Source organism: Neolamprologus brichardi, chromosome 5, assembly GCF_056152115.1.
Source record: "Neolamprologus brichardi isolate AB-2024 chromosome 5, ASM5615211v1, whole genome shotgun sequence".
Lineage (NCBI taxonomy): Eukaryota > Metazoa > Chordata > Actinopteri > Cichliformes > Cichlidae > Neolamprologus > Neolamprologus brichardi.
The window spans coordinates 1625907-1652747 of NC_142108.1; the positions used below are offsets into that span (position 1 = coordinate 1625907).

At 39.6% G+C, this 26841-nt stretch overlaps 2 protein-coding genes across 2 annotated transcripts in view; one reads left to right on the top strand and one right to left on the bottom strand.

Moving 5' to 3' along the window:
• hdac11 (histone deacetylase 11) overlaps positions 1 to 25613 on the bottom strand; it is a 57835-nt gene extending 32222 nt beyond the window's left edge. The window contains 7 exon segments of the mRNA XM_006800198.3: positions 7243 to 7285; positions 16339 to 16455; positions 19036 to 19103; positions 19106 to 19126; positions 24623 to 24771; positions 24879 to 24938; positions 25398 to 25613. Coding sequence (XP_006800261.2) covers positions 7243 to 7285; positions 16339 to 16455; positions 19036 to 19103; positions 19106 to 19126; positions 24623 to 24771; positions 24879 to 24913 — 433 coding nt within the window. The 5' untranslated portion in view covers positions 24914 to 24938; positions 25398 to 25613.
• On the top strand, positions 8013 to 9421 carry LOC148102679 (uncharacterized). Its single transcript, XM_087841244.1, has one exon. The coding sequence runs from the start codon at positions 8171 to 8173 to the stop codon at positions 8981 to 8983; it is 813 nt and encodes a 270-aa protein (XP_087697370.1). The 5' UTR covers positions 8013 to 8170; the 3' UTR covers positions 8984 to 9421.
• Positions 25614 to 26841: the final 1228 nt, after the last annotated feature.

The window sequence follows — 26841 nt, forward strand, 5'->3', positions numbered from 1 at the left end:
AAGCAGTAGAAAGGGACGGCTACATGGACGGATGGATGGGGTTTTCCTTCATCTTAGCTGGGCAGGTGGGCTGTGGAAGCAAGAGGTGGATGCTTTTGTTCCATCAGTTTCTCTTCTTCACCAAAGACAAGTCTGAAAGAGAGCTATTCTTCTCTGACGTCTCAGATAATCGGATTCACTTGGTGGGAAGCTTTTATTGCACTTACAGTAAGTGAACTGTTTTCAACTTGAATAAAGTTATTTTCACTTCTTCTGCCTCTTATATGCTCTGTATGTTTGGGGATGGACTTTCTGTGGATTTACACCCAGAGAAAGTGGAAGCACATAAGAAAGGACAGAACTTGACATGACCTTAAGTAACAACAAATCAAAAGCTGAACTCTCACACTGAAGAGTGTAACCATCTTTTTATTAAGAAAGTAGGGCTGCCACGACTAGTCGACTAGTCACGATTACGTCGACTATCAAAATCGTTGACGACTGATTTAATAGTCGACGCGTCGTTTGAAGCTTTGTAAGATCCCAAAAGACGCAGGAATAAGTAGTAGGATTTAAGAGTGTAATAACGGACTGAAACAGAAGATGGCAGCACTGCATGTACAAGGATGCCAGCTGCCGTTAAACTCCAAAGAAGAAGAAGCTGTGTCCCAGGGCCTTTCTCAATATGCGTACTTGTGCGTACTTGCGTTCTCGTGTACTCGTGATACGTCATCAGTCGGAGACCAAGTACTGTTCCAATTCGAAGTACGCATCAAGCCGAGAACGCGAAAAAGTCCCGGATGTGTTCTCGCTCCGCCCGTTTTATCGAGCATGCATCGGTGGTGACTTGTGTGGACTTGGTACAGCTAAATATCCCAGAATGCATTTCGTCCAAAACTCAAACGCGGCAATGGCGGACGAGCGGGGCTAAAAACTTTTAAATATTACTCTTTCTGGGTCACAAAATAAACTTTTAAGTTCTTTTCAAGCGAGAATGTAGCTGTGTAAACTTCGAATATCTGCTCAGTTTATCAAGATATCATATATTTCCAAACGAGGTCCGACGTTTTCGGAGACGTCTGTGACCCGCCAGCTCCATAGCAGACAGCGAGGTCGAGGATTATTACAGCCGGCGCGAACAGCAGACTCCCGGCAGTTCGTTTTCAACCCCCCCGCGGTTTTTTCGCTACTCAGGTTAAACAAACCCCAGTAGCTGTCTATTGTATTGAGTGTCCACTAAAATAAAAATAAAAGCGTTCTAACATCTCACCTGCTTGTTTTTATTAAGGTATGTACACGTATGTACATGTGCACTATTTTTATTAATAGAGATTTCACTAGTGAGGTTAAACATGATATATAAGTCACTTAGATCACTTCTAAATGTTAATGTTGGCTTATTTCGGCTTTTTATTTGTTCCTGAGTAAACCGGTTTGGCTGTGATTAAAGTTAAGCTTCATAACATATTACTCACAGTTAAATTAAGGACGGCAGTAAAAACTCCGGACCTGTGACATCATCAAGTACGCTGGTGTTCCAATTGTACAAATCGCGAGTCAGTGCTCGCGTTCTCGGCGAGTCCGTACTTCCGTGCGTTCTCGGCGAGTACGTACCCGCCGAGAACGCGAGTACGTACTCGCGTACTTGAGAATTGAGAAAGGGCCCCAGAATTCATAGCGCAGCCCAGCTCAGTTTCTAACAATGGCGGCAGCTAGTTAGTTTTAATATTACTCTTATTATTCTTTCTGGGTCACAAAATAAACGTTTAACATATTTTCAGGCGAGAATGTAGCTGTGTAAACCTCAAATATCTGCTCAGTTTATCAAGACACCACATATTTTCAAAAGCGCTCCAACGTTTTCGGAGACATCTGTTACCCACTAGCTTGATAGCTAGCCGGGGGCTAGGCTAACTAGAGCCGTGAGAACACCGGACTCCCGGCTGGTTTTCAAACCCACCGCCGTCTTTCGCTACTCAGGTTAAACATATATGTGTCACTTAGATAACTTCAAAATGTTATTGTTTGGCTTTTTTAGTATTTTATTTGTTCCTGAGTAAATCGGTTTGGCTGACATTAAAGTTATAGTTTTTACACAGCTGAATAAACGTCAAGCAGACAGCTGATCATCAGAAGTGTGAGATGCTGGAGAATTTACTCCCGTGTCCTGTTATATTTTAGATAGCAAGGAGTTTATTAAACTTCACTGAAACAATCTGCAAATTTCATTAAAATTTAATAAACTATCATCTTGTCTTTATTTTTAGTTAGCACATACCTTAAACACTTAAAGCTATAAGCTAGTGATAGTTATATAAGAGCAGATGCTGCTGGTGCAATAAGTTGTACGTTGTACGTCCAATGGATGATGATCTGATTAGTCGACTAATCGCAAAAATAATCGGTGACTAGTCGACTATCAAAATAATCGTTTGTGGCAGCCCTATAAGAAAGTAATAAAAATATGACCATGCAAAATTTCAGAAACAGCAATGGTGTGTGTCCAATGAGGAAAAAAGGGAAAAGTGTGTTTTATGCTATATTCTCAGTGTTGTCATTGTAATATAACAATATGGTTGGGTGACTAAGGCGGTCTTTTCTAATCTTAGAAGTAAATACAGTGCACATTTTTTCATAACATGCTTTGTAAAACTGTTGGTGCAAAAGTGTATACAGCAATGTGGAGCTTGTTCATGTCTTCAAACTGACGTGGTTCCATTGTTTACGGTTTCCATGACGCCAACAGACAGGGCTGCAACTGACGACAGTTTATTTAAACTATCGTCAGTTGCAGCCCTGTCTGAAACAGCACAGCTCATCAGAGAGGACAACATTTAATCCGACAACAAAAATGAGCAAGTCACTAAAACCTCACTGGAGTTCTTTGTCAGGCTATAAATTAGCCAAGTTGCTACAGGACTCTGATAATCAGAAGAGGAAGCTCGCTTCACAAGTGGAAGTGCTGAAGGATCAACTCCGAAGTGCTGAGACTCTGTGTGCTTGCCTACAAGAAAAGGTTGCTCAAGGGGCCGCCAAGCTGGAAGAACAGAAAGCTCAAATAGAGCACCTCCAAAGGCAGGTGAAGGAAAAGGATACGACTTTGCAGAGTGCTATGAAACACGGTAACAGACTTCTCAGTCAGATCAACGTCATGATGGCGCAGAATACATCCAGAAAACAGTCAACTGAAAAGACGGATGAGCTACGTCAACAGCTGGACAGGGCGACATATAAACTACAACAGGAGAAACGTCTGAAGAACAAGTACATGAATGCAGAGAAGAAAGCAAAGAAAGAGGCACGAAGGTTGCAAAAGATCTGTGACAAATTCAAGCAGCAAAAGAATAACAACACGGAGCTACTAGCTAGCGCAGCTCTTCAACAAGAATTCGGGCTAATTCAACATCAGCTAAACCAGGAGAACAGACTGCACGTAGAAAGCACATTAACAGATGTGCTCCTCATCAGAGACCTGAGGGCCACGAGGGAACACCTAGAACAGCAAATATGTGAGCTCCGAGCCCAAAATGATGCCGCGGTGAAGGAGCGGTCACTTATCCGAGACGTGGAGAGATTAAGATCACAAATCAAAGAGCTGATTGCATCCAGCCTCAACACTGCTGAGAAGGTTTCAGAGCAGGAGGAACACCTTGTCCCCGAATCACAGGCCGTCAAGCTCCTGGGGGAAGCTGCTGCTCCGTTAGAAAATCTCCCAGGAAAAGCAAAGAAGAATACATCGTGGAAAAGATTCCTCATGGCTGTGGGCCTAAAACAGAAAAAGAAGGCCCCAGGGTCCACCGAAAAATGAGATCAGATCTTGAATAACAAGATCTTGAATAAAATGCTAATATAGAGTCCTACGAGTTTTATTTCTTTTCAAATTTATTAAGAGGTCCTACAGTCAATACTAAATGCTTCCAAACCTATCTTTTCAAATTGCTCCTTCATACAGATGAGTCTCACAATTTCTGCTTAAATAAGAGTAGTTGATTATATTTAAGAATTGCATACATGTATTTTTTAAGCTTAAATTACAGATTTGTAGGTTTAATTAACAATCAGCTCTGATTAGATACATTTTAAACAGATTTTTCTGTTCTGTTTCAGGCCTTCTATGTATTAGTTATAGTTGTGGTGTGATGCACATGTGCTGACCTATTATTTTGTGAACTGTTCAGGTGTGCTTGGGGAAAGAAATGATGTTTTATTGCATAAAATAGTGCTGCACGGTACACACAGACAGAAGAGGAAAAAAAAATCCCAGTTTTTCTGAGCTTGTTTCAGTGAACCACCTGTCACCTCACTCAAAACAGGCTCGAACCTGTTGGTTTCTTTGGTTTTTCAACATGCAGTATAAAAGTGACGTCACGCTCTGTACTGGCAAATAACATCTTCTAAAAATTTTAAGCACCCGGAATCTTCCACGGCATGCATTTTTAATTTCTCTTATTTCTCTTACTTATATTTGGGCTGATTGTTTTTACAGTCATCAGGTGCCAAAGAATTACCAGATTTGTTTTTTAAACCACATTTTTGTTTGTGAGAAAAATGAGATCCACATATGAGCATATTTGTTTAAAATTTCAATAGAGCAGTGGCAGTGTAATGTCCTGATAAGTGGATATCAGGCCCTTGTAGAGCAAAATGTAGTATTTTGGTCTAGACAACCCAAAATGTGATGTCCACATTTGTGGACGCCAGGTCCTAGGAGGTTACGTCTACGTACGTGTTTTTTTAAAACCAGGGCTCCATGTAGTATTTCATGTCCACTTTAATGTCATTGCCTTTATGAATGACTTTTATATAGATACACTCTGCATGTTTCTGCTGTGAAACAAGTTTACAACAAAAAATCCCAAATGAAAACATTGTGGCCGCTTAACTGAGCAATTTATTTGTTTGACGCTTCATCACAGAGTCAAACAAATGCATTTATTTAAGCTGAGACACTAGCTGCTGTGATACAGAATATCCAGGAAATCAATGTGTACATATACCTGACTCTAGCTGGCTGCTGCTTAAATGGCAGACCAGTAGCACTTGTAAAAATGCTAACGTATTTTCCGCACTATAAGGCGCGCTTAAAATCCTTTAATTTTCTCAAAAATCGACAGCACGCCTTATAATCCGGTGCATTTTATGTATGAATTATGTATTTTTTTAAATATCTTGCTGCATTTTGTATAAGTCCATACTCAAGTTTTAAACAAAGCCACACTAAAGCTATTCTGTTACACCTGTATGCAAAAAATACACTGCACCCAAAATATTTCTAGGTTATAAATTTGACTTAATAGTTACTATATACAATAATGGACTTCTATACATTTTACATAAGATGAAAACTTTGGTTGTAAGATTCAGATAATTATTTATTAAAAGCTAGACATGACAATTAGAAAGAAAAGTTTGTTTTTGTGCCCCCCTTTCCCTGTTCATGCCCTATCGGCCCCCCTGGCAAAACTTCGCTAGATCCGCCCCTGCACAGTTACCAGCCGTCAGCTAGAAAAGGATCCTGGTGTAACAACAGTTTATCAAGCTTAAACGTTCGGCTGTTGTTTATCCGCTGGTTTCCTCTTTCTGCCGCGAAGTGGGCGATAAACAAACAAGAGAGACGGGAGTCGCGACAGAAAAGCCGATCAGCTGATCATTGATCAGTTTCATGATTGAAGTAGCAGCAGGAGAGGGAGGGGGAGAGAATGAGAGGCAGTCGCTCCATATATCGGTTGTTAAGCTTAACATGGGAATGCTTTACTAACATTCAGAGATGAACTTACACACTTGCTTTACTTCTCTGGCATAGCTTTCTCGGAGATGAAATGCCGGTTTGGAAGCGCGCAGCGAGGCTCCAAATGCTCAACCAGACTGCCGACAGGTCTCACACGCTACAGCCACTCTATCACGAGACGCATACTGCTCTGACGTGCTAAGGTTATGAGCTGGGATACGTTATGTCGCAAGTTTTGTGAGGTGCTTTTGTGATATTTAATGGATCGGATTACATTTTTTATTTCTCTCCGATATCTGATACAGTCATTTAGGTCAGTATCGGACAGATACTGATACGTAATATCGGATCGGTCCTTCTTAGTTCTGACTGAGATTTTTGAAAAAATTAAAACGTACAGCTCTGCTATCACTTCAAACATAAATGAAGACAGAAAACTAAACAGCAGGGTTACTGAAGTTGGACTAGCTGGTATATAATGATGTGCTACATGATTGCTAGCACACAGCTATGTTAGCATCACATAAACACAGTGAAGCTGGAGGATGAGCGCTAACTTTTTTTCCACTCGATAAAAGTTAACGTGAGGGTTCCTGATGGTTAGGGACAAATGCAATCGCATGGCAGGATGCTGTAAACGGATCAAATGTCAGTCAGGAGAACAATACGAGGTTAGTTATTAATAAACTGCAACATGGGAATAGAGCAGCTGCGAGAGATTTCAGCATTAATGAATCAATGGTACGAAAGTGGAGGAAGCAAGAAGAATGAGATGAATAAAATTTGACTTGTCTGACTGTTTTGTTTTGCTTAACGCGCCTTATGATGCAAAAAATACGGTCCATGTCTGGTCTGGTGAGTGCTATGTTTGCGCCACTCCTCCTCTAGGTGATAAGCAGCTAAGGAAACTGATCAGCATGTTCTACTTTACGCTGAACACTGTTTCACTCACAGCTACCAGAAACAGACTGGTGTTGTCAACTGATGTTGAAGAGTTTATAGCATCTCGTTAACACAGAGCATTCCCTTTGCAAATGATTCAAAAACATATTTGTGCTAAGTGGGGAAAGAAAAACCAAAAAATTGGGCGGAAACCAAACATCGCGTCCAAATAAATAATGAATAAATTCCAAATAGAAAACGGAACTTTTTGCAACCAAACCAATGAAAATAATTGGGTATTTTTTTGTTTGTTTAGTTTTTCCCATTCTAGCAGCTGGTGCTGTTACTTTTCTTTTTTTACTAAAATAAATAAATAAATAAAAAATAATAATAATTCACCACCTAATTTAAGCTATATGCAAAGACTGCATACAAATACCACTGTGGGAAATGAAGGCTTTTGTTGCATGCTGAAGACACTGGAAACCTGGCATGTGACACCACTATCTCATGCAAACCTCCATAGCTAGGCTCCATAGGGAGGTGAAGAGTGTGGGGTAAACCGTTTCCCATTTGAAAGCTAAACATATATCAGCTGATTGCAGATAGACGTATTACTGATGCATGGATCAGTGCATATATTGCAAACTCACCTACGTTTATGGCCCACCCTCGCTCAACAGCAAGTTTTCCTGCCTGTGAAAGAGACAATATTTCAGTTCAGTTGCCTTTATGTGACCATAAAAATGTATAAAAGATCCTGTCTGGTTGACAGAGACAGAAAATCCCCTGAAAGGAAAATGACCTTTTAAAAAATAAACTACAGAATGCAACAGGAATCTTCAAGTGGCTCCTGCAGTCACCATGAACTGATTCATGTTGACTGAAAAACAACAACAAATAAAAGGTGCAAAGCGATGCATTCTAGTGCTGGTTTTCTGTGCATGGCACGGATTTAAAAACGAGTAAGTACGACTAGTGAATCTGACTTCTAACTATGTAAAACATGTACTATTTCTAAATATGCATATGGACAACAACAGACTTAATTACTGCCAAAGTTAATGGGTTAACCGGAAAAATAAAGTGGACTCGTGCTCTTTTCTTTTCTTTTCTTTGTCCCATGCGAAGCGCTCTGCTCTGCTGAGACTTCAACAGTGACGTGTAATTAAAAGGTGACAGGTTTTCAAACAACTTGTCCATGGGAGCCCTGTCACTGTGTCATGGAACAAAAACCCGAAGCCACACAGACCAGCTTGTGCTGTACAGCAGGATATTATAAAAGTCAAACAAAAACAAATAAAGAAAGTGGGACTAAAGAGTACTACCCTCCAAAAACCTAAAATCTTTAAAAGTTAATATATCTGAAGCCAAGAATTATTCAGCAGAATACCAATGTAAGCGGAGTAAAGGCCAGGTGATAGCCATGTGAAGACGTGTTGTACAGGGCTCCTCAATGGACTAACTTTTTTCATAATTCCACCGCTCCAAAACTAACGAACTTTTAATAATAGTACGACAATACGCCCGTGTGCTGCTCTGAGGCACTTTTTACATCTTTAAAGCTACGCTGTACGAATTATGAGCAAAACTAGATCGGGGAAAGAACAGGCCGCAAAAGCCTCGGACCATGCTGAGGACAGATCGGAGGCACCACCCCCTGACATGAGTGAGATTATGAGAGCGATTGCTAGCTCTGAAAAGAGGATATTGGACCGTATCGATTCAAGCACGAAAGATTTAAATGATAAAATAGACACAATCAAAGAAGATTTGGAGAAGCAAGAGACTCGTTTGGAAAGTGTTGAGTTTGGTTTGAATACTTATTCAGACCGGACAGTGGAGTTGGAAAACGAGGTTAGCAAGCTGAAATCGGACGTTGCTAAGTTGACCAGCAAATTGGATGACATCGAGGGGCGACAACGCCGGTGCAATGCACGCATTGTAGGGGTGAATGAGGGCTTTGAAAACACCGGGAAACCCACGGCAGTTATTGCTACAATGCTGAAAGACATACTGGGCCTCGATTTTACTCCGATGTTGGACCGCGCTCATCGAGCCTTGGGTCAACAGGGAAACTCCCCCAGGGCAATCGTGGTGAAGTTTCACTATTACCAAGAGAAGGAAGAGGTGTTCCGAAGGGCCGCCAAGTCGCAGCCGTTGCTGCTGCAGGACATGAAGATAAGCATTTTTCCTGATTTTACAGCAATGGTGGCAAAGAAACGAGCTGCTTTTATGGAGGCTAAACGTTTGCTCCGAGGCTGCACTGGCGTTAAGTTTGGACTTTTGTTTCCAGCTGTTCTCCGCATCACTTCACCTACGGGACAGGACAATCGTTTCACCGACCCAGCAGCTGCAATAGACTTTATCAAAAAAGACTTACTACGGCCGTGAGAGGTACAGCCGAGTGAGAAGAGATAAGTTGGACTTCATATGTGCGATTGTTTGAATTCAAGGGACATAATTTTACGTTGGTGTTGGGGAGAAGTCAAGTAATTAATTGGGCCATACTCAAAAAAGGCCGGAAGGTATAATGATTTTGATTTAATTTATTATGAATACTCTGCCTTCCTCCTTTGTTCCGATTTTTCGATATGTTCGAGATATTGCTGTTATTCTGGGGCATTTGATTAGAATAAACACGGGGAAAGTGGAAAATATAAGTTTTGGAGTTTTGTTTAGTTATTAAATGTTATATATTTGCCCAGTTGAGGGGCTGTTTGAGGGTTAACAGTATGTTTAGTCACTGTGCTATCCTAGCCTGGAGGGTTGCGATCTCAGGGATAATAGTAGATCAGCATGGGGTTTTGAGGCTCGTTTTGTTTATTTATTTTTCCCTTTTTTTTTTTTTTTTCTTTTTTTTTTTTTTTCCCCCTCTTTCTTCGGGTTCCAGAGGTTGGGACATATTTTTTCAGCACCTGCATTTTGGTACCTGAATGGCAAGCTCGCAAAGTAATCTGCCTCTTCGTTTTATAAGCTGGAATGTTAAAGGTATAAATAATCCGGTTAAACGCACAAGGGTTTTTACTCATTTAAAATCATTGAGATCCGACGTTGTATATCTGCAGGAAACACACCTCCGATCAAGTGAACAAATTAAACTAAAAAAAACATGGATAAGCCAAATATTTAGCTCAAAATTTGAGGATAGATCACGGGGTGTGGCTATTCTAATTAGGAAGGGGATTCCATTTATTCCACTATCAACTGTGGCGGATACCAGAGGGAGATATATTATTATACAGGGTAGGTTGTATGGGAAACAAGTAATTCTTGCAAATGTATATGGACCAAACTGGGACGACCCAGATTTTTATTGTACCTTTTTAAAACACCTGCCAGATTTAACAGAGTCCCATTTGATTCTGGGTGGTGACTTTAACTGCGTGCTTAATCCTCAACTTGACAGATCTAATCCTAAACCTGATAGCAAAATTTCAAAAGCGGGTAATGTTCTAAAATCTTTTATGCAATCTTATGCTTTTTTTGACCCCTGGAGGAACAAAAATCCAACATCTAAACAATTCTCTTTTTTTTCACCAGTGCACCGGTCATACTCACGGATAGATTTTTTTGTTGTAGATAATAGAATTCTTCCCAAGGTTTTAGATTGCCAATACAATTCTATTGTTATTTCAGACCATAGTCCAGTACAATTAGATGTAAATTTTTATGAACGCTCAAGTCAAAAAATGGCCTGGCGACTTGATCCTTTACTCCTAATTAAAGACTCATTTAAAAAAATGGTCTCTGAGCAAATACAGTTTTTCTTAGAGACAAATCAAACCCAAGGGATGAAAATGACCGTTGTATGGGAGGCATTAAAGGCCTATCTTAGAGGCCAGATCATTTCATATGTTTCATTTCAAAAAAAGAAAAACTTACAACAAATGAACAACCTAGCCAACAGTATAAAAGAGATTGATGGCTTATATGCAGAAAATCCAACACCAGACCTCTATAAGAGAAAATTATTACTAAATTCAGAATACAAAATTCTGTCCATTCAGCAAACAGAACGTTTATTTTTCAAATCAAGGCAAAAGTTCTATGAACATGGGGAAAGAGCCGGAAAACTTTTGGCACATCAAATTAAGCAATCCATATCAGCTAACACGATTTCTGAAATCTGTAAAACCTCTGGAGAAAAGACGTCCGATCCGAAAACCATTAATGACCAGTTTAAAATGTTCTATTCCAATCTTTATACTTCAGATCCGGTTGATGAAAAAAAGGTTGCTGAAATGCTTGATAGATTACCAATTCCACAAATATCTGTAAATGACAGAACAGAAATTGATAGAGAGATAACCATTAGTGAAATTGTCGAAGTAATTAAATCAATGCAAAGTAACAAGGCACCGGGACCTGATGGTTTCCCTATTGAATTATATAAAATGTTTATAGACAAACTAGCACCAATACTCAAAGATGTATACCAGGAAATATTCCTTCAAGAGAAATTACCAGATACTATGAAACAAGCCATAATTTCTGTGTTGTACAAAAAGGGTAAGGATCCCTCACAATGCAGCTCCTACAGACCGGTGAGCCTTTTAAATTGCGATTACAAAATTCTCACAAAAATCTTAGCTAATAGAATTGATCTTATACTGCCAAAAATTATTAATCCTGATCAAACCGGCTTTATATCAGGGCGACAGTCATTTTATAATATGCGTCGCCTATTTAATATTTTATATGCATCAGAACCAAAAGAAAAATCAGAAATAATAATTTCTCTTGATGCAGAAAAGGCCTTCGACCGTATAGAATGGCCATATCTTCATGCGGTCCTAAATAAATTTGAATTTGGCCCAGTGTTTCGAAAATGGATTAAAATACTGTATTCCTCTCCAGTTGCAGCAGTGAGGACAAATAATGTAACCTCTGACATTTTTCAGCTTGGCAGAGGCTGCAGGCAAGGCTGTAGTTTATCCCCCTATCTCTTCAACTTAGTAATCGAACCCTTAGCTATCGCTCTTAGGGAGGACAGTCAGGTTGCCGGAATCTCTAGGGACGGGACAGTGCACAAAGTATCATTGTATGCAGATGATTTATTGCTTTATATATCTAATCCAACGGCATCAATCCCTAAATTGTTTAAGATATTAGACCACTTTGGATGCATATCTGGATACAAATTGAACTATTCAAAAAGCCTACTGTTCCCTATTAATAACATAGAGCAAGATTTCTCTGCCTTCCCTTTTAAATTAGAAAAAGAAACGTTTAAATATTTGGGAATAAATATAACCCGCACAATGAACGAGTTGCGAATTTATAATTTTGACACTTTGTTAGAACAAACATTGCAAGATTTTAAAAAATGGGCAACACTTCCAATTTCATTGGCAGGCAGAATAAATATAGTTAAAATGGCAGTCTTACCAAAATTTCTCTATGTTTTCCAAATGGTTCCTGTTTTTATAACCAAATCAAGTTTCAAAGATTTAGACAGATTAATAGCAACATTTATTTGGAAAAATTCAAATCCCAGAATAGAAAAAACATATTTGGAAGTACCAAAAGAGGCTGGTGGGCTAGGGTTGCCAAATTTTATCTTTTACTACTGGGCGGCTAATATCTCCAAATTATTGTACTGGAAATATGTTTATGAGAATAACGAGGGTGAGGCTTGGGTAAAAATGGAACTGATGTCTAATCCACTTCCCCTCCTAACCTCATCCCTAGCTCTAAATCAAAAACAGAAAATAACAAATCCAGTTGTAGGAACATCTATTAAAATATGGCTTCAATTCAGAAGGCACTTCTGTTTGCAACAAGTTAGTAATTTTTTCCCTGTTGCTTATAACCCTTTTTTTCTGCCATCCATTTCAGATAAAGCATTCCAAATTTGGCATAATAATGGTTTGAAGTTTTTTTACAATTTATTTTCAGGAGAAACTTTTAACACCTTTGACGCTCTGATGAGAGATTACAATATACCAACCTCACATATGTTTAGATACTTGCAAATACGAAGCTTTGCAAAAACATTGTTTCCTTCTTTCCCGTACCGACCTCCTAAAAATCAAGTGGATACCATTTTGGAAATAGATCCTTTTGGCAAAAGGAGAATTTCCGTCATATACAAACTGATACAGAGCTTAAGGCCTATTACTTGGGAAAAAACTAAAAATAATTGGGAAAAAGACATTGGGGTGGATCTATCTGATGATGAGTGGAGATCTTGTTTAAATCGTATACATACTTCCTCCTTTTGCATTCGCCATGGTTTAATTCAGTTTAAAATTCTTCATCGTCTTCATTATACAAAAGAGAGGCTTTCAAAATTTTTCCCAGAAGTTGATCCTGCCTGTCCCAGGTGTGGACATAATCCAGCAAATGAGGGTCACATGATGTGGTCTTGTCCGAACCTGGATAATTTCTGGGGAAATATATTTAAAGCATTATCTCATATCAGTGCGCAGAACTTAGTGCTTGATTTCCGCATTGGCATTTTTGGAGTTATGCCATCTCAATACAAAACGAGTAAATCTCAGGAAAATGCCATAGCATTTGCTACATTGCTTGCCCGTAGACTTATTCTATTCCACTGGAAGTCTGATAAGGCTCCTTCATACATACAATGGTTAAAGGAGGTGCTTTTCTTTTTACCACTGGAAAAACTTAGATACAGAGTTCTCCCATCACAACAAAAATTCTCTGCGACTTGGAACCCATTTATTGACTATATAAAAACGTATTTTCCAGATGTGTGACATACATTTTTTGTTTGTTTTGTTTTGTTTCTCTTTACATGAGCCTCGGGTGGGGGGGGGGGGGGGGGGGGGGGTCTTTTTTTTTTTTTGTTTGTTTGTTTGTTTTTTGGTTTGTTTTATTTTGTTTCTTTTTTTTGTGTATAATGGCAATGTTTCCATTATGTATTGTGACCATGATTTGTGAAAAAAAAATAAATTTAAATAGATCATTAAAAAAAAAAAAAAAAAAAGAATACCAATGTAAAAGGAATATTTACAATTCCTTTTGGAGATTTCATTGCAGAGCCTCACTGATCCAAATCTACTCCTGAGAGCAGCTTTCTTAAGAAACGTGAGACGGGCAGCGTTTCAAGTTCATTAGTTTCTTCCTTATGTGCCGGCTTACACCTCAGGAAGACATTAATTGGGCCTGGTTGCCCTCCTGGTTTAGCCGTATGTAAAAACATACTAAAGGCTTATTTATCTAAGCCGCTTCACAAATAAAGGGCATTCTTAGGAAAGTAGTTTCAATCTTCAAACTCAAAATGTTCTCAAGTATATCATCAGTTAGACATTTTTGGGTTTTTTTAAACAACAATAAGGCCGTGGTAGGTCACGATTTCTCGCTTGGAAAAGACAAGAGTGGCTGCTCTGCCATGTTCTTCTGCAGACCAGCATGTGTGAGAGCTGATGAGAGGAGATGTGACCTGGGGAGATTGTGTGTAAATGCCAATATGGTTCTCTGATGGATGAGTAATAACACAAATTTGCATGTATGCACACAGTCTGGCAATGGACAGAGTGTGTGCGTAACACTCCACTCTGTCTGGGGAAAACAAGAACACTCTGTTTCAGAGCGTAGCGGGCATATTTTACAACAGCCCTCGAATCTCATGTGCACCATCGACCACCAGGCCCAGAATGCAGAGAGAAAATACATTTGTTATCAAGCGTATGCTGAGAAAACCATATGATATGCGTTGTTTGCGTTACAGTGGGCATATAGCTCAGGTTCATTTAGGTCTTCTTCTTGTACTCCATTTATGTCTTATTCTCTATTTTTCCATTTTCAATAAGAACGCTCCAAAAGGCAGATCCCAGATTCCAGTTTCTCCCTATGCTCCACTAAAAACTACATGAGAAAAATCAATTTATAGGATTTATGATTTCCACTGGACTCCCACCTTTCAATTTAATATTTTCTTAACAATCAGATCAGCCAAAAATATTAAGATATAAATCCAAGAGAAACAATGTGTCAATATGACTTTTAGCTTTTATGCACCTGTCAGACAGAAAGAATGCGTTCCAGATAAACTTGGATATAAATATTAATGTTTTCAAACCAATTTGCCTCACACAGACAGCTAACAGGATTTTAAAGAAGAAACCTTCTACATAACCATTACAGATTTAAAGAAGTAAATCACAACAAACGTTTCAAATAAAGTCACATAGACTGTTCGTCCTACTTAAAACAACTTAAGTAACCATTCCCCAAAACACATGAAAGAGTATTTCCATTTAAAAGTGCAAACACACGATATGTTCAACAAAGAAAACTCATCCATCCATCCATTCGCTTCCACTTATCCTTTTCAGGGTCGCGGGGGGCGCTGGAGCCTATCCCAGCTGTCATAGGGCGAGAGGCAGGGTACACCCTGGACAGGTCGCCAGTCTGTCGCAGGGCTAACACACAGGGACAGACAACCATTCGCACTCACATTCATACCTAGTGGCAATTTGGATTATCCAATTAACCTATCCCCACAAGCTGCATGTCTTTGGACGGTGGGAGGAAGCCGGAGTACCCGGAGGGAACCCACGCAGACACGGGGAGAACATGCAAACTCCACACAGAAAGACCCCGGCCTGATGGTGGAATTGAACTCAGGACCTTCTTGCTGTGCGGCAACAGTGCTAACCACCGTGCCACCGTGCTGCCTCAAACTTTTCCATTTAATAATATTTAATCAGCTACAAAAACGGGATTTTAAAGAAGAAACCTTCCACATAACCATTACAGATTTAAAGAAGTAAATCACAACAAACGTTTCAAATAAAGTCACATAGACTGTTCGTCCTACTTAAAACAACTTAAGTAACCATTCCCCAAAACACATGAAAGAGTATTTCCATTTAAAAGTGCAAACACACGATATGTTCAACAAAGAAAACCCATCTTCCCCCTAAAACTCTGTCGCCACAGAGATTAGCTTTTATATATGAAATATATATATTTAACACAGGTTTTCTATTAGGCTGCTTTCCCTTGGAAGTGTCCACCCTCACAAGACTAAACAAAACAAGAACCTTTATTTCCTTTGAATTCACAACTTTTACAGAAAGCATCAATTTAAAGCAAAGTCTGCACAAGTCTTTTCAAGAAACCCTTTTGTTAATACAAAATTGTCACAGAGCTTGAATATGAAGGTAAAGTTTCTAAAGGTAATAAAACAATGTGAACATCTCAGGTTCTGTAGTTAGTACTAAATGTCATCTGCAGCTGCATAAAAAATAGCCCTGTAAGCACAGTCTTCCATGCCTGATAAAGCAGTATATGGTCAGCAACAGGCCAGAACCAGAACAACTAAAAACTTAAAGACTTTACTTTACTGCAGAGCAGCGATCTGTGTGCTGGACTGTGGCAGTGTTGTCCTCCTCCTGGAATTTCCTGCTGAGTACTGTACAGTTATTTCATGCATCTAGATGTTTTTTTGTAAAACACACTAAAACCACATGCAGATTATCTACTAAGGTGGGCAACCTGAGTTCAACTTAAGGTCATTGAAAATCCAAGGCCTTGTTGTGGAAGAACCTCATTGTGCTGCTGGATGCTGAGTGCAGTGGGTGTGAACTGCAACGTTTCTGCTGCACTCGTATTCGTTGATAAAAGTAAACGGAGCCAAGAGTGGATCTCATCATTATGTGATGGTGGTACACTACAGGACATCATCTCTGTTTCTACTTCTGACAAATGAGGCTAGATAACATGTCATTATCAGCCACAAGCATGAAGAGGAAATGAGGGTGTCAGATACCTACCATTATTGTTCCCCCTGTCTGGGTCCGCAAAGGCCTCAGCACCTTCCGCTGCACCAGGAAATTAGGCAGAAACAGGAGAGGTGGAATTTCTGTGATGGTTGCCACCACCATAGACCACTAAATGGAAGCAGAACATAATTAGAGCGGTATAGAGATGTTTTTTTCTTTGCCATCTGTCACAAGACAAACAAAACTAAGTTGCCCTCAACTGAATGAACAGCACGGAAAACAGGAAAGGAAAGGAAAAAAGATGTGGATATAAAGGTGGAGAAAAACTGAATAATGTTGCCAGGGGGTTCAGGCTGAAGCTTGAATTCTCATGAAAAAACGACAGTAAAGAATAAAGCTATTGCACCTCACAACAGAATAAATACAAAGCCTGTGAATGTGACAGAAATACTGTTATCAGCTTTGCTTCCTCTGTAGCAGGCACTCTACTAGAAGAGCTTTACAATGAAACGTCAGCATTCCTGACATCCACAGACAGCTTAAAATTCCCAAATCCACTCAGGGAAAGGTAAATAAATGTAGATGCTAATCAGTCCCTCTAAAGGATAAATTAAAATTACAAAAGCTCAAAGGAGATTTGCCATGTTGTTAATATGCGTGACATGATATTCCCTGAGGACAAAGGATTAATCAGATGAGGACTGATTGGTGACTGATAACTGACTGGAGAGAAAGAGAAAGAAGAATTCTGAACAGAAGTAATGAGGAGGTGCTGGGAAGGTATGGTGTTAAAGAGACAAAAAAAAGTATAATAGAAAAATAGTGATTGATTTTGTGAAAAGGATAAAACAGGAGTAATGTATAAGAGTGGAGGAGACTACATCTTATGCAGAAGGTGAAAGAGAGAGCAGACTGCAAGGGGAGAAGCCAAGGATTAAATGGTGGAAGTTGAAGAAAGAATGTTGCATAGAGTTCAGGAAAGAGTTGAGACAGGCAACAGGTGTTACAGAAGAGTTGCCAAAGAAGGGGAAAGGGCTTGCATTGATTAGTTAGGCAGAGAGACAGAGCTGGAAAAGATGTGCAGTAGGGCTGGGCCATATCATACCGTTCACAGTAACACCGGTATAATGTTGGGCAACAATAAGAAAATGAAATATCACGACAGAATATGGGTAAAACGCACATGCGCAGTGCCTTTGTTTTCATACGCACATGGTGGAAAAAGCATGGCGGAGAATGAGAAGGGCGAAAGTGGATCGTTGAATGAAACAGATGAACCAGAACTGGTTTGTAAAAATGCTGCAACTTCAGTAGTGTGGAACTGGTTTAGCTTTCATCCGTCAGATACACAACAAAGCACTATTTTTGGTAGAGCATGCTAGCGGGCCGTCGTTATTACCGTGTTTTTTGGAAAATACGGCACACTTAAAATCAATCCTTTGATTTTTCTGAAAGTCGACAGTGCCCCTTATAATCCCGTGTGCTTTATGTATGAATTCTGGTTGTGTTTACTGACCTCGAAACGATTTTATGTACACGGCGCTCGAAAATCTGTCAAATGTTTTAGTACGACTTTGCTAAGCTATGAACCCACACCACTTGATGGATTGTTGGAGCATTACGGCTATCGTAGGCGGAGCCTCGCGGAGTGATACATACTGTGCTTCAACATAATATTACCGTATTGTGTGTGTGACCTCTTTTTAAGTTTTGTGGGTATTAAACATGGTTATGCTGAGGATATGTCAGCCAGTTTCCACTGGAAATGCCTTTTGGTTAAACTGTCAGCAAGGATTTGCATTTGCACTGTTACATTTTTATATAACTTTAATGCACATAAAAACAGCTGTTTGTTTAAGTGAAAATACATTGATTTTTTTTGCACTAATAAAGTTGTGGAGTTGTAAAGTATTTTGTCTCGTGTCAATTATATTGTTATCGCAAATTTTCAAATGTATATCGTGATAAATATTTTTGGTCATATCGCCCTGCTCTAATGTGCAGCAGGTTAGGGTGAAAAGATTATAGGGGCAGCAGTTAAAGTAGGGGCTAGACCTCCATCTCCTGGGCAACCTCCTCTAGTTCTCATGCAGTGGAAAGCTAGACATCCTTTAGTTTATCCAAGCAGGCCCTCTTCCCAGTAGGACACACCTGAAACACTATACCCAGACCTCCAGGAGACATCCTAGTAAGACGCCTGAACCATCTCAAAGGGGAGAGTGATCCCCCTTAAAGTTTGTGCACACCCTCTGATTCCCTGTCTTGAAGAGGGGAATCATCACCCAAGTCTGCCAATTCAGAGGCACTGTCCCCAGCTTCCACGTGTTGCAGAGGTACATCATCTAAGACGGAGCTACAGCATCCAGAGCCTTAAGGAACTCTGGGCAAATCCCATAAACCCCAGGAACATCACAACGTTCCCAACGCCTTCACTTCCACCTGATCCAACTCATCACCAGGTGGTGATCAGCTGACAGCTCTGCTCCCACCTTCACCTGCAAATCAAACATCTTCAGGAGATTCGTTTCAGAATCCAAGCAATGCGTTGAGGTGAGCCCGATTACATCATAGTCACTATGTCTTGACCTCGCATACAGGTTCAGACTTCATCCTCTCCAGTGAGGTGACACTCCATGTCAAATGAATTGGATTAAATTCATGTGTTACGGCAGGAAAGATGGAAGAAAAATGATGCCAGTCAAAGTGATAGATGCTGCACTATGGGTGAGATAAAGCAAGCAAGGCTACCTTTAATCTGTTGAGGTAGCGTTTGGTGTGAACGATCAGCAGATCCTCCTCAGCAGCTTCACGAGCTTCCCATCATTGATAAACTGCTCCTCTGCAACACATACAGAGGGAGGGGGCACAGTTACAAAACACTGGATGCTAGAGGGGGAGCTTCTACAACTTTTGTGCTCCACAATTTGTAGGAATTAGTTTGGTATTTAGTATGTTTTACTAAAATACAATATCTGAACCAAGATGTCAGCATTCATTGAAACTCTTATCAGTAACCAGACTAATTTGCATGCAGAAACAGAAGAACATAACAAATCCTACATTTATGAAAGCTGTAATATTTAGTTTTCAAAGCCGATTGTCATTAAACTGCACAGGAATTATGAGGCTGCAGTATGTGGCGCTTATTGCATTATAGCAACAGGAGTTTCTATTCTAAAGAGAGCATATAACAGAAACAGTCCTCTTGAAAATACAATGCAGTATGAGAGGACCATGTTGAGGACCACAATTTTAAGACACTTGGTATGAAAAAGATTTTCTGAGCATCTAGAGTTCAGAATATCATTTTACAATTGTCCAGCCCACTTTACATCAAAGTGAGCTGGACAAGTGAAACTCCCCTTTCTGTCCGTATAAAGACATTTAACTACACATTTAAACCCAGAGATATATTAATATAACATTTTTTAAAAAGCATAATTTCAACAGTCCACCTCTACATGACAAATGTGTAAAATTACAGAAAAGGTTCTGGTGGCTCATTGCCCAGACTGCCCTATATTTATAAAAACAAGTATCAGTTACTTGTTTAAAATACTTTTTTTTTTAAAACTGAAATTTCTATAGCAGACAATGGCTGTATCCCAATTCAGGGTCTGCAGCCTTAAAGGCCGCATTTTAAGGCCGATTACATCACCGCGACGCGACGAAGGCTGTCCCAATTCGAAGGCTGCTCGAAATGCGGCCCTCAAATGCGTCCTTCATTTCCCTGAATTTTAAGGATGTGGCGGTGTAGACTTCGTGGCCCAACATATCCCAGAATGCATAGCGCGGCGGTGGGTGTGGATAATTTTGCCGAAAAAAACGGCGGATGAGGGGCGCCCGAAGAGTAAACTTTAAGTAAGTACTGAATATTATGTCACTTATTTATGTGCAAATGTTTAATAACGAAGAACATTAAAACATTACTGTTGGCCACATGTCGGCAAAGTCATGTGACATTAGTGACGTTTGTACTAACTTGGTTTTAAAGCCTTTACTTTAAATATACGCCGTCCAATAGCTGAGTTTAATTAGAGAAGGATCAAAGCTCATGTAGAAACAAACAAACAAATGAACAAAAGATTTTCTCCTTCATTTCTGTCAAACAAAGCTGTATGAAACGTTTCCAGCTGTTAGTATCAAGGTTGCTAGGCAACCTGGGCAGCGCAACGGAGGCTAGACCGTCCCATTTCACAAGCCTCGCACTTCCGGCCTTAGCGGTCTTTAAGTACGCGGCCCTTGAGGATCGCTGAGGCTGCGTACTTTAAGGCTGCAGACCCTGAATTGGGATACAGCCAATGACAAAAACAGGAACTTTTCTATAATTTAATTGTTTTTTTTTAAACTACTTTTGTGTGGCTAAAACACAAAAGTAGTTACTAGAACTTGTAAATATACAGTTAAAAGTTATAAGTTTTTTATAAGTTATAAATATGCATCTTCCCCCAGACCCTTTGGGCCACCCCTGACAGTCCTCATTTATAAGGTGCTTTACAAACTCAAACAGTATAGCTAACAGGTGGATTTTCCCAGAACCAATGACTGCTTAAAGACGGACAGTGTGAAAGTGGATAGTACATCCTTGGTTTCTTAACATCATTGCTGCAGCCAGGGGTACAAAAGTGGCCTTAGAAGCACCTTAGACAGCTTTCTTAGGTTTAACCTCCTTGTTTTCCAGTGAGTTATCAGTTCTGTTACATAAACGAATGTAAGTCTATGTTTATGACACTATATTGCCGAAGATATTCACTCAATCAGCTATTCATCCAATCGCTTTCATAGCCAGATGGCAAATGGACTGGTTCTTATATAGTGTTTTTTTACTCTGAGCACTCAAAGCGCTTTACAAGCCATTTTATTTTTTACTCTATGCTGTTTCCAAGTGCTTACTCCTAGCATTCATACAATCCATTGGAGATGGATGCATTCACCAATGCAATGGGGCAACATGGGGTTGGAATGCAGACTGAAGCAGACTGGGATCAAACCTCCAACCTTCCAGTTAGTAGGTGACCCGCTCTACCACCTGAACTACATCTGTATAAAATCAAGCACGTAGGCATGTGGATTTCTTCTACAAACATTTGTGAAACAATAGGTTGTTCTCAGTATCTCAGTGAATTCCAGTATGGTACCATGATAGGGTGCCCTCTCACTGACTACTGACGTGTTAATTACAACTCAACAGCATCATCTTAACTGCTGTTGGGTTATCAGTTCATTACTGAGATAAACACAGGCCGCTTGGGCTGAATTGTAGACGGCAACGGTGACCACCCACTTTAAGGGCTCTGGTTTCAGAAGTGAATTCCCCATTCATTTGCCATTTCAGAATATCGTTACATAAAAAACTTTAAGCCTTGAACCAAACCTACAAGCTACAGGGTGAATCATGAGCAAAAAAAGATTTGATGTGGATCAAAAAAATAAAATAAAAACTGAAAAAAGAAAGAATAGCTGATGCTATAGCAGTGGGACGGAAAATAGTTGGGCATTTTAAACATTCCGCCTTAGCCTACTCCCGCCTCGAGGACATTCAGGGACAGCTCAACCAGCCAATAAAGAGACTGCAGCAGGACGTACAGACGCGCTGGAACAGCACGTATTACATGCTCCAGTCCCTCATTGAGCAAAAGCGAGTGCTGGGCGTGTCCGAGCACGAGCTCCCTGACTATCTCACCGCTCACCAATGGGCTCTTATGGAGACGACTGTTGCCATCCTCGCCCCCTTTGAGGAACTAACTAAAAAAGTGAGCAGCTACGACGCACTAGCCTCTGATGTCATCCCAGCTGTGACTGTGCTAGTGAGACTTCTAAACAGAGAAACAGACGAGTAAATACCTCTCAGCCCCATGTAGCAGTGTGGAAAGTGAAAGGCTTTTTAGCTCAGTGTCACACATTATAGATGAACAGAAACAGTCTGACTGCTGATAATGCAGAAAAGCTACTTTTCTTTTAAAAAAAAATATCCTGCCACTCACTTTTTTCTCCATTAAGTGAGTCATCTTAGACTTGATGTTAATACCTACCTCAGTTACACTGACTGCCACAGTTCTATGTTGGTGGATGTTGTTAGTTTATTCAAATATTGTGCACTAAATGGCAAAGATGTTTATTAATGCCCCTTGTGTTGTCCAAAGCGGCAGAGTTTACAATAAACTGAAAACAATACTTGAGTTGCACTGTCACTGTTTAAATTTTTTTTTCATAATTATTTATTCTGTAATATGTTGCAAACAACATGCTTTTCATTTTAAATAAATGTCCTTAATTCCAAACCAGTCCCTTGTTTGTTCTTTTTGTTAAATTATAGGACTAAAGCTGTTACCTGTAAATTTAAATCATGTTTTTATTAAGTACTCGGTATCGGTGAGTACTGAAATGCAAGTACTCGTACTTGTACTCGTTTCCAAAAAAGTGGTATCGGTGCATCCCTAGTGTACAAAGATGCTGTAGTTGGTTGCTCTTTTATTCAGAAGGGCTCATTGACCCATGAATGTTTGCTTGTTAAGCAAATGTGTAAACAGTTAAAGTGTGTGCATAATTATCTTTAAAAGTGAAGGAACTACTTATTCCATAATGCCTTAACCTCCTAAGACCCGAACTCTTTCATGGCATGCATTTTTAATTTTTCTTTGCTATTTGGGTTGATTGGGATCCGAGGAATGTAAAAACAAAGATTTACCAGATTTTTTTTTTTTTTACCTAATTTTTGTTTCTTAGACAAATGAGATCCATGTATGAGGACATTGGACATTATTGTATGGTACAGTCCTTCATTCCTCAGTGGAGTCACCAGTCTCACCATTACTGAAATTTTGCTCTCACTAACTGACCTGATCTTCATAGGTTTAACCATCTCCATGGTAACAGTAAAATCCACCAAGCAGAGGCATTGCCGTTTCAATACAGGACTATGAGCAGAGTAGTTTTTTTCCTTGGTATTGCAAGTAAAATGCTTTTTTGGTAAAGCGAGGTTGAAATAATACAGATGTGTGTTTTCTACAGGAGCACATAGCATCATTTCACAATCTTTCATGTTAAGTTTACATTATATGGTTACATTATGGCTCATAATCAAAATTTCTATGGAGAATATGAATGGGACTTTTGCATCCAGAACCTCAGTGTTGCACTATATACATTGTTTATACATACAAATGCATGTATATTCTTTTGTATATTCTTTTAAGAGATTACATGAGAAAGCACATGGTCTATGTTTTGTTCGCCACTAAGACTGAATTTTTATTTCAATAATTGCAATAAAAAAAAAGAACTGTTGAAAACTCTTAGCTGTGATTGGTGAAAACACAAACACAGACCTGAACAGACAGGCCAGCTAACCTGTCTGAATCAATTTTGAACTGATAAGTACAATACTGGTCAAGTACTGTAGCTTCAAAGAAAGTGCGCCACAAAAATGTTTTTTGGATTCATTTAATTCTTAGAGATAAATAATTTAGGCAACTTGTGCTTTTTATTTAATGCTAAAATTTAAACCGTTAACCATGAAGCCACGGAGCTGTAGTGTTTGCATAAGAAGTTATAAAGCATTAAAGAGAGGTTTGTAAAATCAGGCAGAAACAGTCCCAAAGTAGCTGCTTAAAAGCGTGGAGTTTAATTTTTTAGTTTCATTATAAATTAATGTCACTATATCAAGAAGCGTAGGTTGTTTTTGATGAGCACCAGCCGGTCAATTGTGGGCCATTTTACACTTTATTCCCTTAGAGCGCTGAAACGCGGTGCTCCAAAATTGGCTTCCAACTCTGGACGTAACACAGAGGGCTCATTAAAAACCCAGTGCACAACCAGTTCCTTTGTATCACTCTCTAAATATGCTGAGTAATTCTGCAATATCATCCAGTTTTCTTCCAATTACTGCGTGGCTAAATTTAGAAAAACCAAGGTTTTCCTCTGTCAGCACAAGCTCAGCTCTTTATTTGCACTCTTAACTTCTGAAAGTTTTGTGAATTCATTAAACTGCGTGCGACACGTTTAACAGCACAGATGATCCACCGTGCAGCCTGACAACAGCTCGGTGTGAAGTCACGCCAGTTATCCAGCAACTGTTTTCCCTCAGCCTCCAAAACCACACTGGCCTTCATCTACTATACCTGCACAAACTCCCACAGGGACTTTTCTCTAATTATCTGTGCTCTATTGCTCTGCCTCCCCTACTCCCTCTTCTTCAACTACAACTACCTCTTCCACTGTTTCTGCTTTGTTCTCCGGCTCTTTTCGCCTTTATGACCTCAGTCTGGTTGATTCAGTGTTCATCAGCTCAGGGAGATATCCTCCCCATCTGCCACTCTGTTCTTAACTCGCTTACCTTTCAAGAAGCGGATGACTTTCCCCCACTTTCCCGCATCAAACGGATGAAGCTTTTCAAGGCCCATAAAAGTGATGTTGTAGTCTGGGTGGTACACAATAGGCAGACATGTTCGAGGGATGCTGGCATACAAATCAGTGCGGTGGCAGCTGAAAGAGGAAAGTCAAAAGTGTGTATTTTATTTACATGCAGTGATTTCCCCAGTGCGTTAATAAGCACTATTGAAAGTGTCATGCTGTTTGTTTGTACTCCTTACCGCCTCTTCTCCTCGTTATCTTCTTTGTGAGACATGTTTTTCAGGCATTGCTTCTTTCATCTAATTAAAAAAAAAGGAATGAGATAAAAAAAATTTCATAAACTTGTGACTGCCGTAAATATGCACAGGAAGTCTCAGGACACAATTTATCTTTTTTAAAAGAAGACTAAGAGCTTGAAATGCCTTCAAAATGTCTTTGTGTCACACTGTAACCAACTGTCGTCATTAGTACACAAACGGTACACGAGGACCTAAGCTTTAGCTTGTCAAAAAAAAGGGCTCGTGGCTCGCGCATGCGCAGTGATTTGTATACATATTACAAAGACGCAACGGGACAAGGAAATGTTCCTGCCAAACCCGTTTGAGTGCTGGCCGTTTTCAACGATAAACACGAATCATTTTTATGTTTGTTTGTTTTCATCGTGGAGGACAAAAACAGCACCAGAGACGCTGTGTATGGCATAACAGCCCGGGACCGTTTCAGAGAACAGAAACTAGCAACAACCCGATGTGACTCACCTGCTGCTGTTCTGTGGAATAACGCAGGCCACCAAACAGCAGCTGGATGTAAAGAGACGGAGACTCTCTGTCCCTGGTGACGGTGTTTAAGCGGGGCTGTTGTCAGAATTGAGTGAACGAAACGAAAGAAAACGTTTTTCTTCAGTGTTTCTTGGACAGTTCGCTTAATTTCTGTTCCAGCTCCATGTACGTGCGTCGACTACGCGCGAGCTCCGAACCCGCGTAACTGACGTACAGTTACGCTGTTAGCGGAGATTTAAAGAAGAAACGTGTTCGTAGGATGCGGAAGCTTCTCGGAGTATTATCTGCATAATTGTCAGCTCAACTTAACGTTTTCACAAAGAGGCGCCGGAAACTTTGTTGTGCATTTTTCAGTGCGGATGATTTTGTTTTCCTTTTATTTTGAAAGGTAACCTTACGTTGTGGTTGAGGTCCGTCTTTAAAGGCCCGTTTTTGAACTCAATGAAAGGGAAACAAACTTGATTCCCTTCGGCGCCTATTTTTGTAATTATGTTATTTTATTTGTTTAATTTAATGTGTTTTGAATGTAAAACGTGTCCTTTTGATATATTTTGCAATGTCTCAACAATATCACATAAACATAGATAATGTGCTGAAAATTTTAAAAAGTATCAAAGAAAGATGTGAAACCTTTAGCAGGTCCACTAAGATCTACAGTGAGGAGGGACACTTTATTGCCCTATTGTGTAATCTGTTTTGGAATTAGTGTTCTTTATATTTTTTGTTAAATTCCCGAATGAATGTGAAAACTCTTCAAATAGCATACTGAGGCAGAAAAAGTCTAAATACTAACTGTAGGCCTCTAACAGCAGTTTGATCCTTACAGCAGTGAATAGTGCACTTGGTGTTTTTTCCCAAGACTTGTACGTTCCTGTTGATAATATAAATGGAGATGAGATGTGAAGTACTCTTAAAGCCTTGGCAGGAAAGCTTTGGAAATAAATCAGGTGGCTCCTAGTTCATCATCACTGTATAATACAAGTCCAGCCAACTTTTTGAGACAATACTGCATCATTATATAAAGGGTTTAACCACTGGAGCATTGATGAGACAGCATGATGATGAGTGTAGTGAATGCCAGGCACAGTGGCGTTATGACTAGAAGATAACAGAGACTTTGATTCTACACAACAGGGCTACTGATTTTTCTTTTATTTGTTTTGTATTTGTTAGGCTGTGTGCCACAGAATGAATTTGAATTTGAATCTTCAATGAACTGGAGCTATTTTAAGTTTTGCTAGGAAGAAAAGTGCACATATAATAGAAGAGAAGCAGCATAAGATAAGATAACCTTTATTAGTCCCACACTACAGAACAGAAATTTGTTTTGTCACAGCAGGAAGTGGACAGTGCAAAAGTTATAAAGCAAAAATTAGAATACAATAAGAATAAATACAGTACACAACTGTACAGAATAGAATAA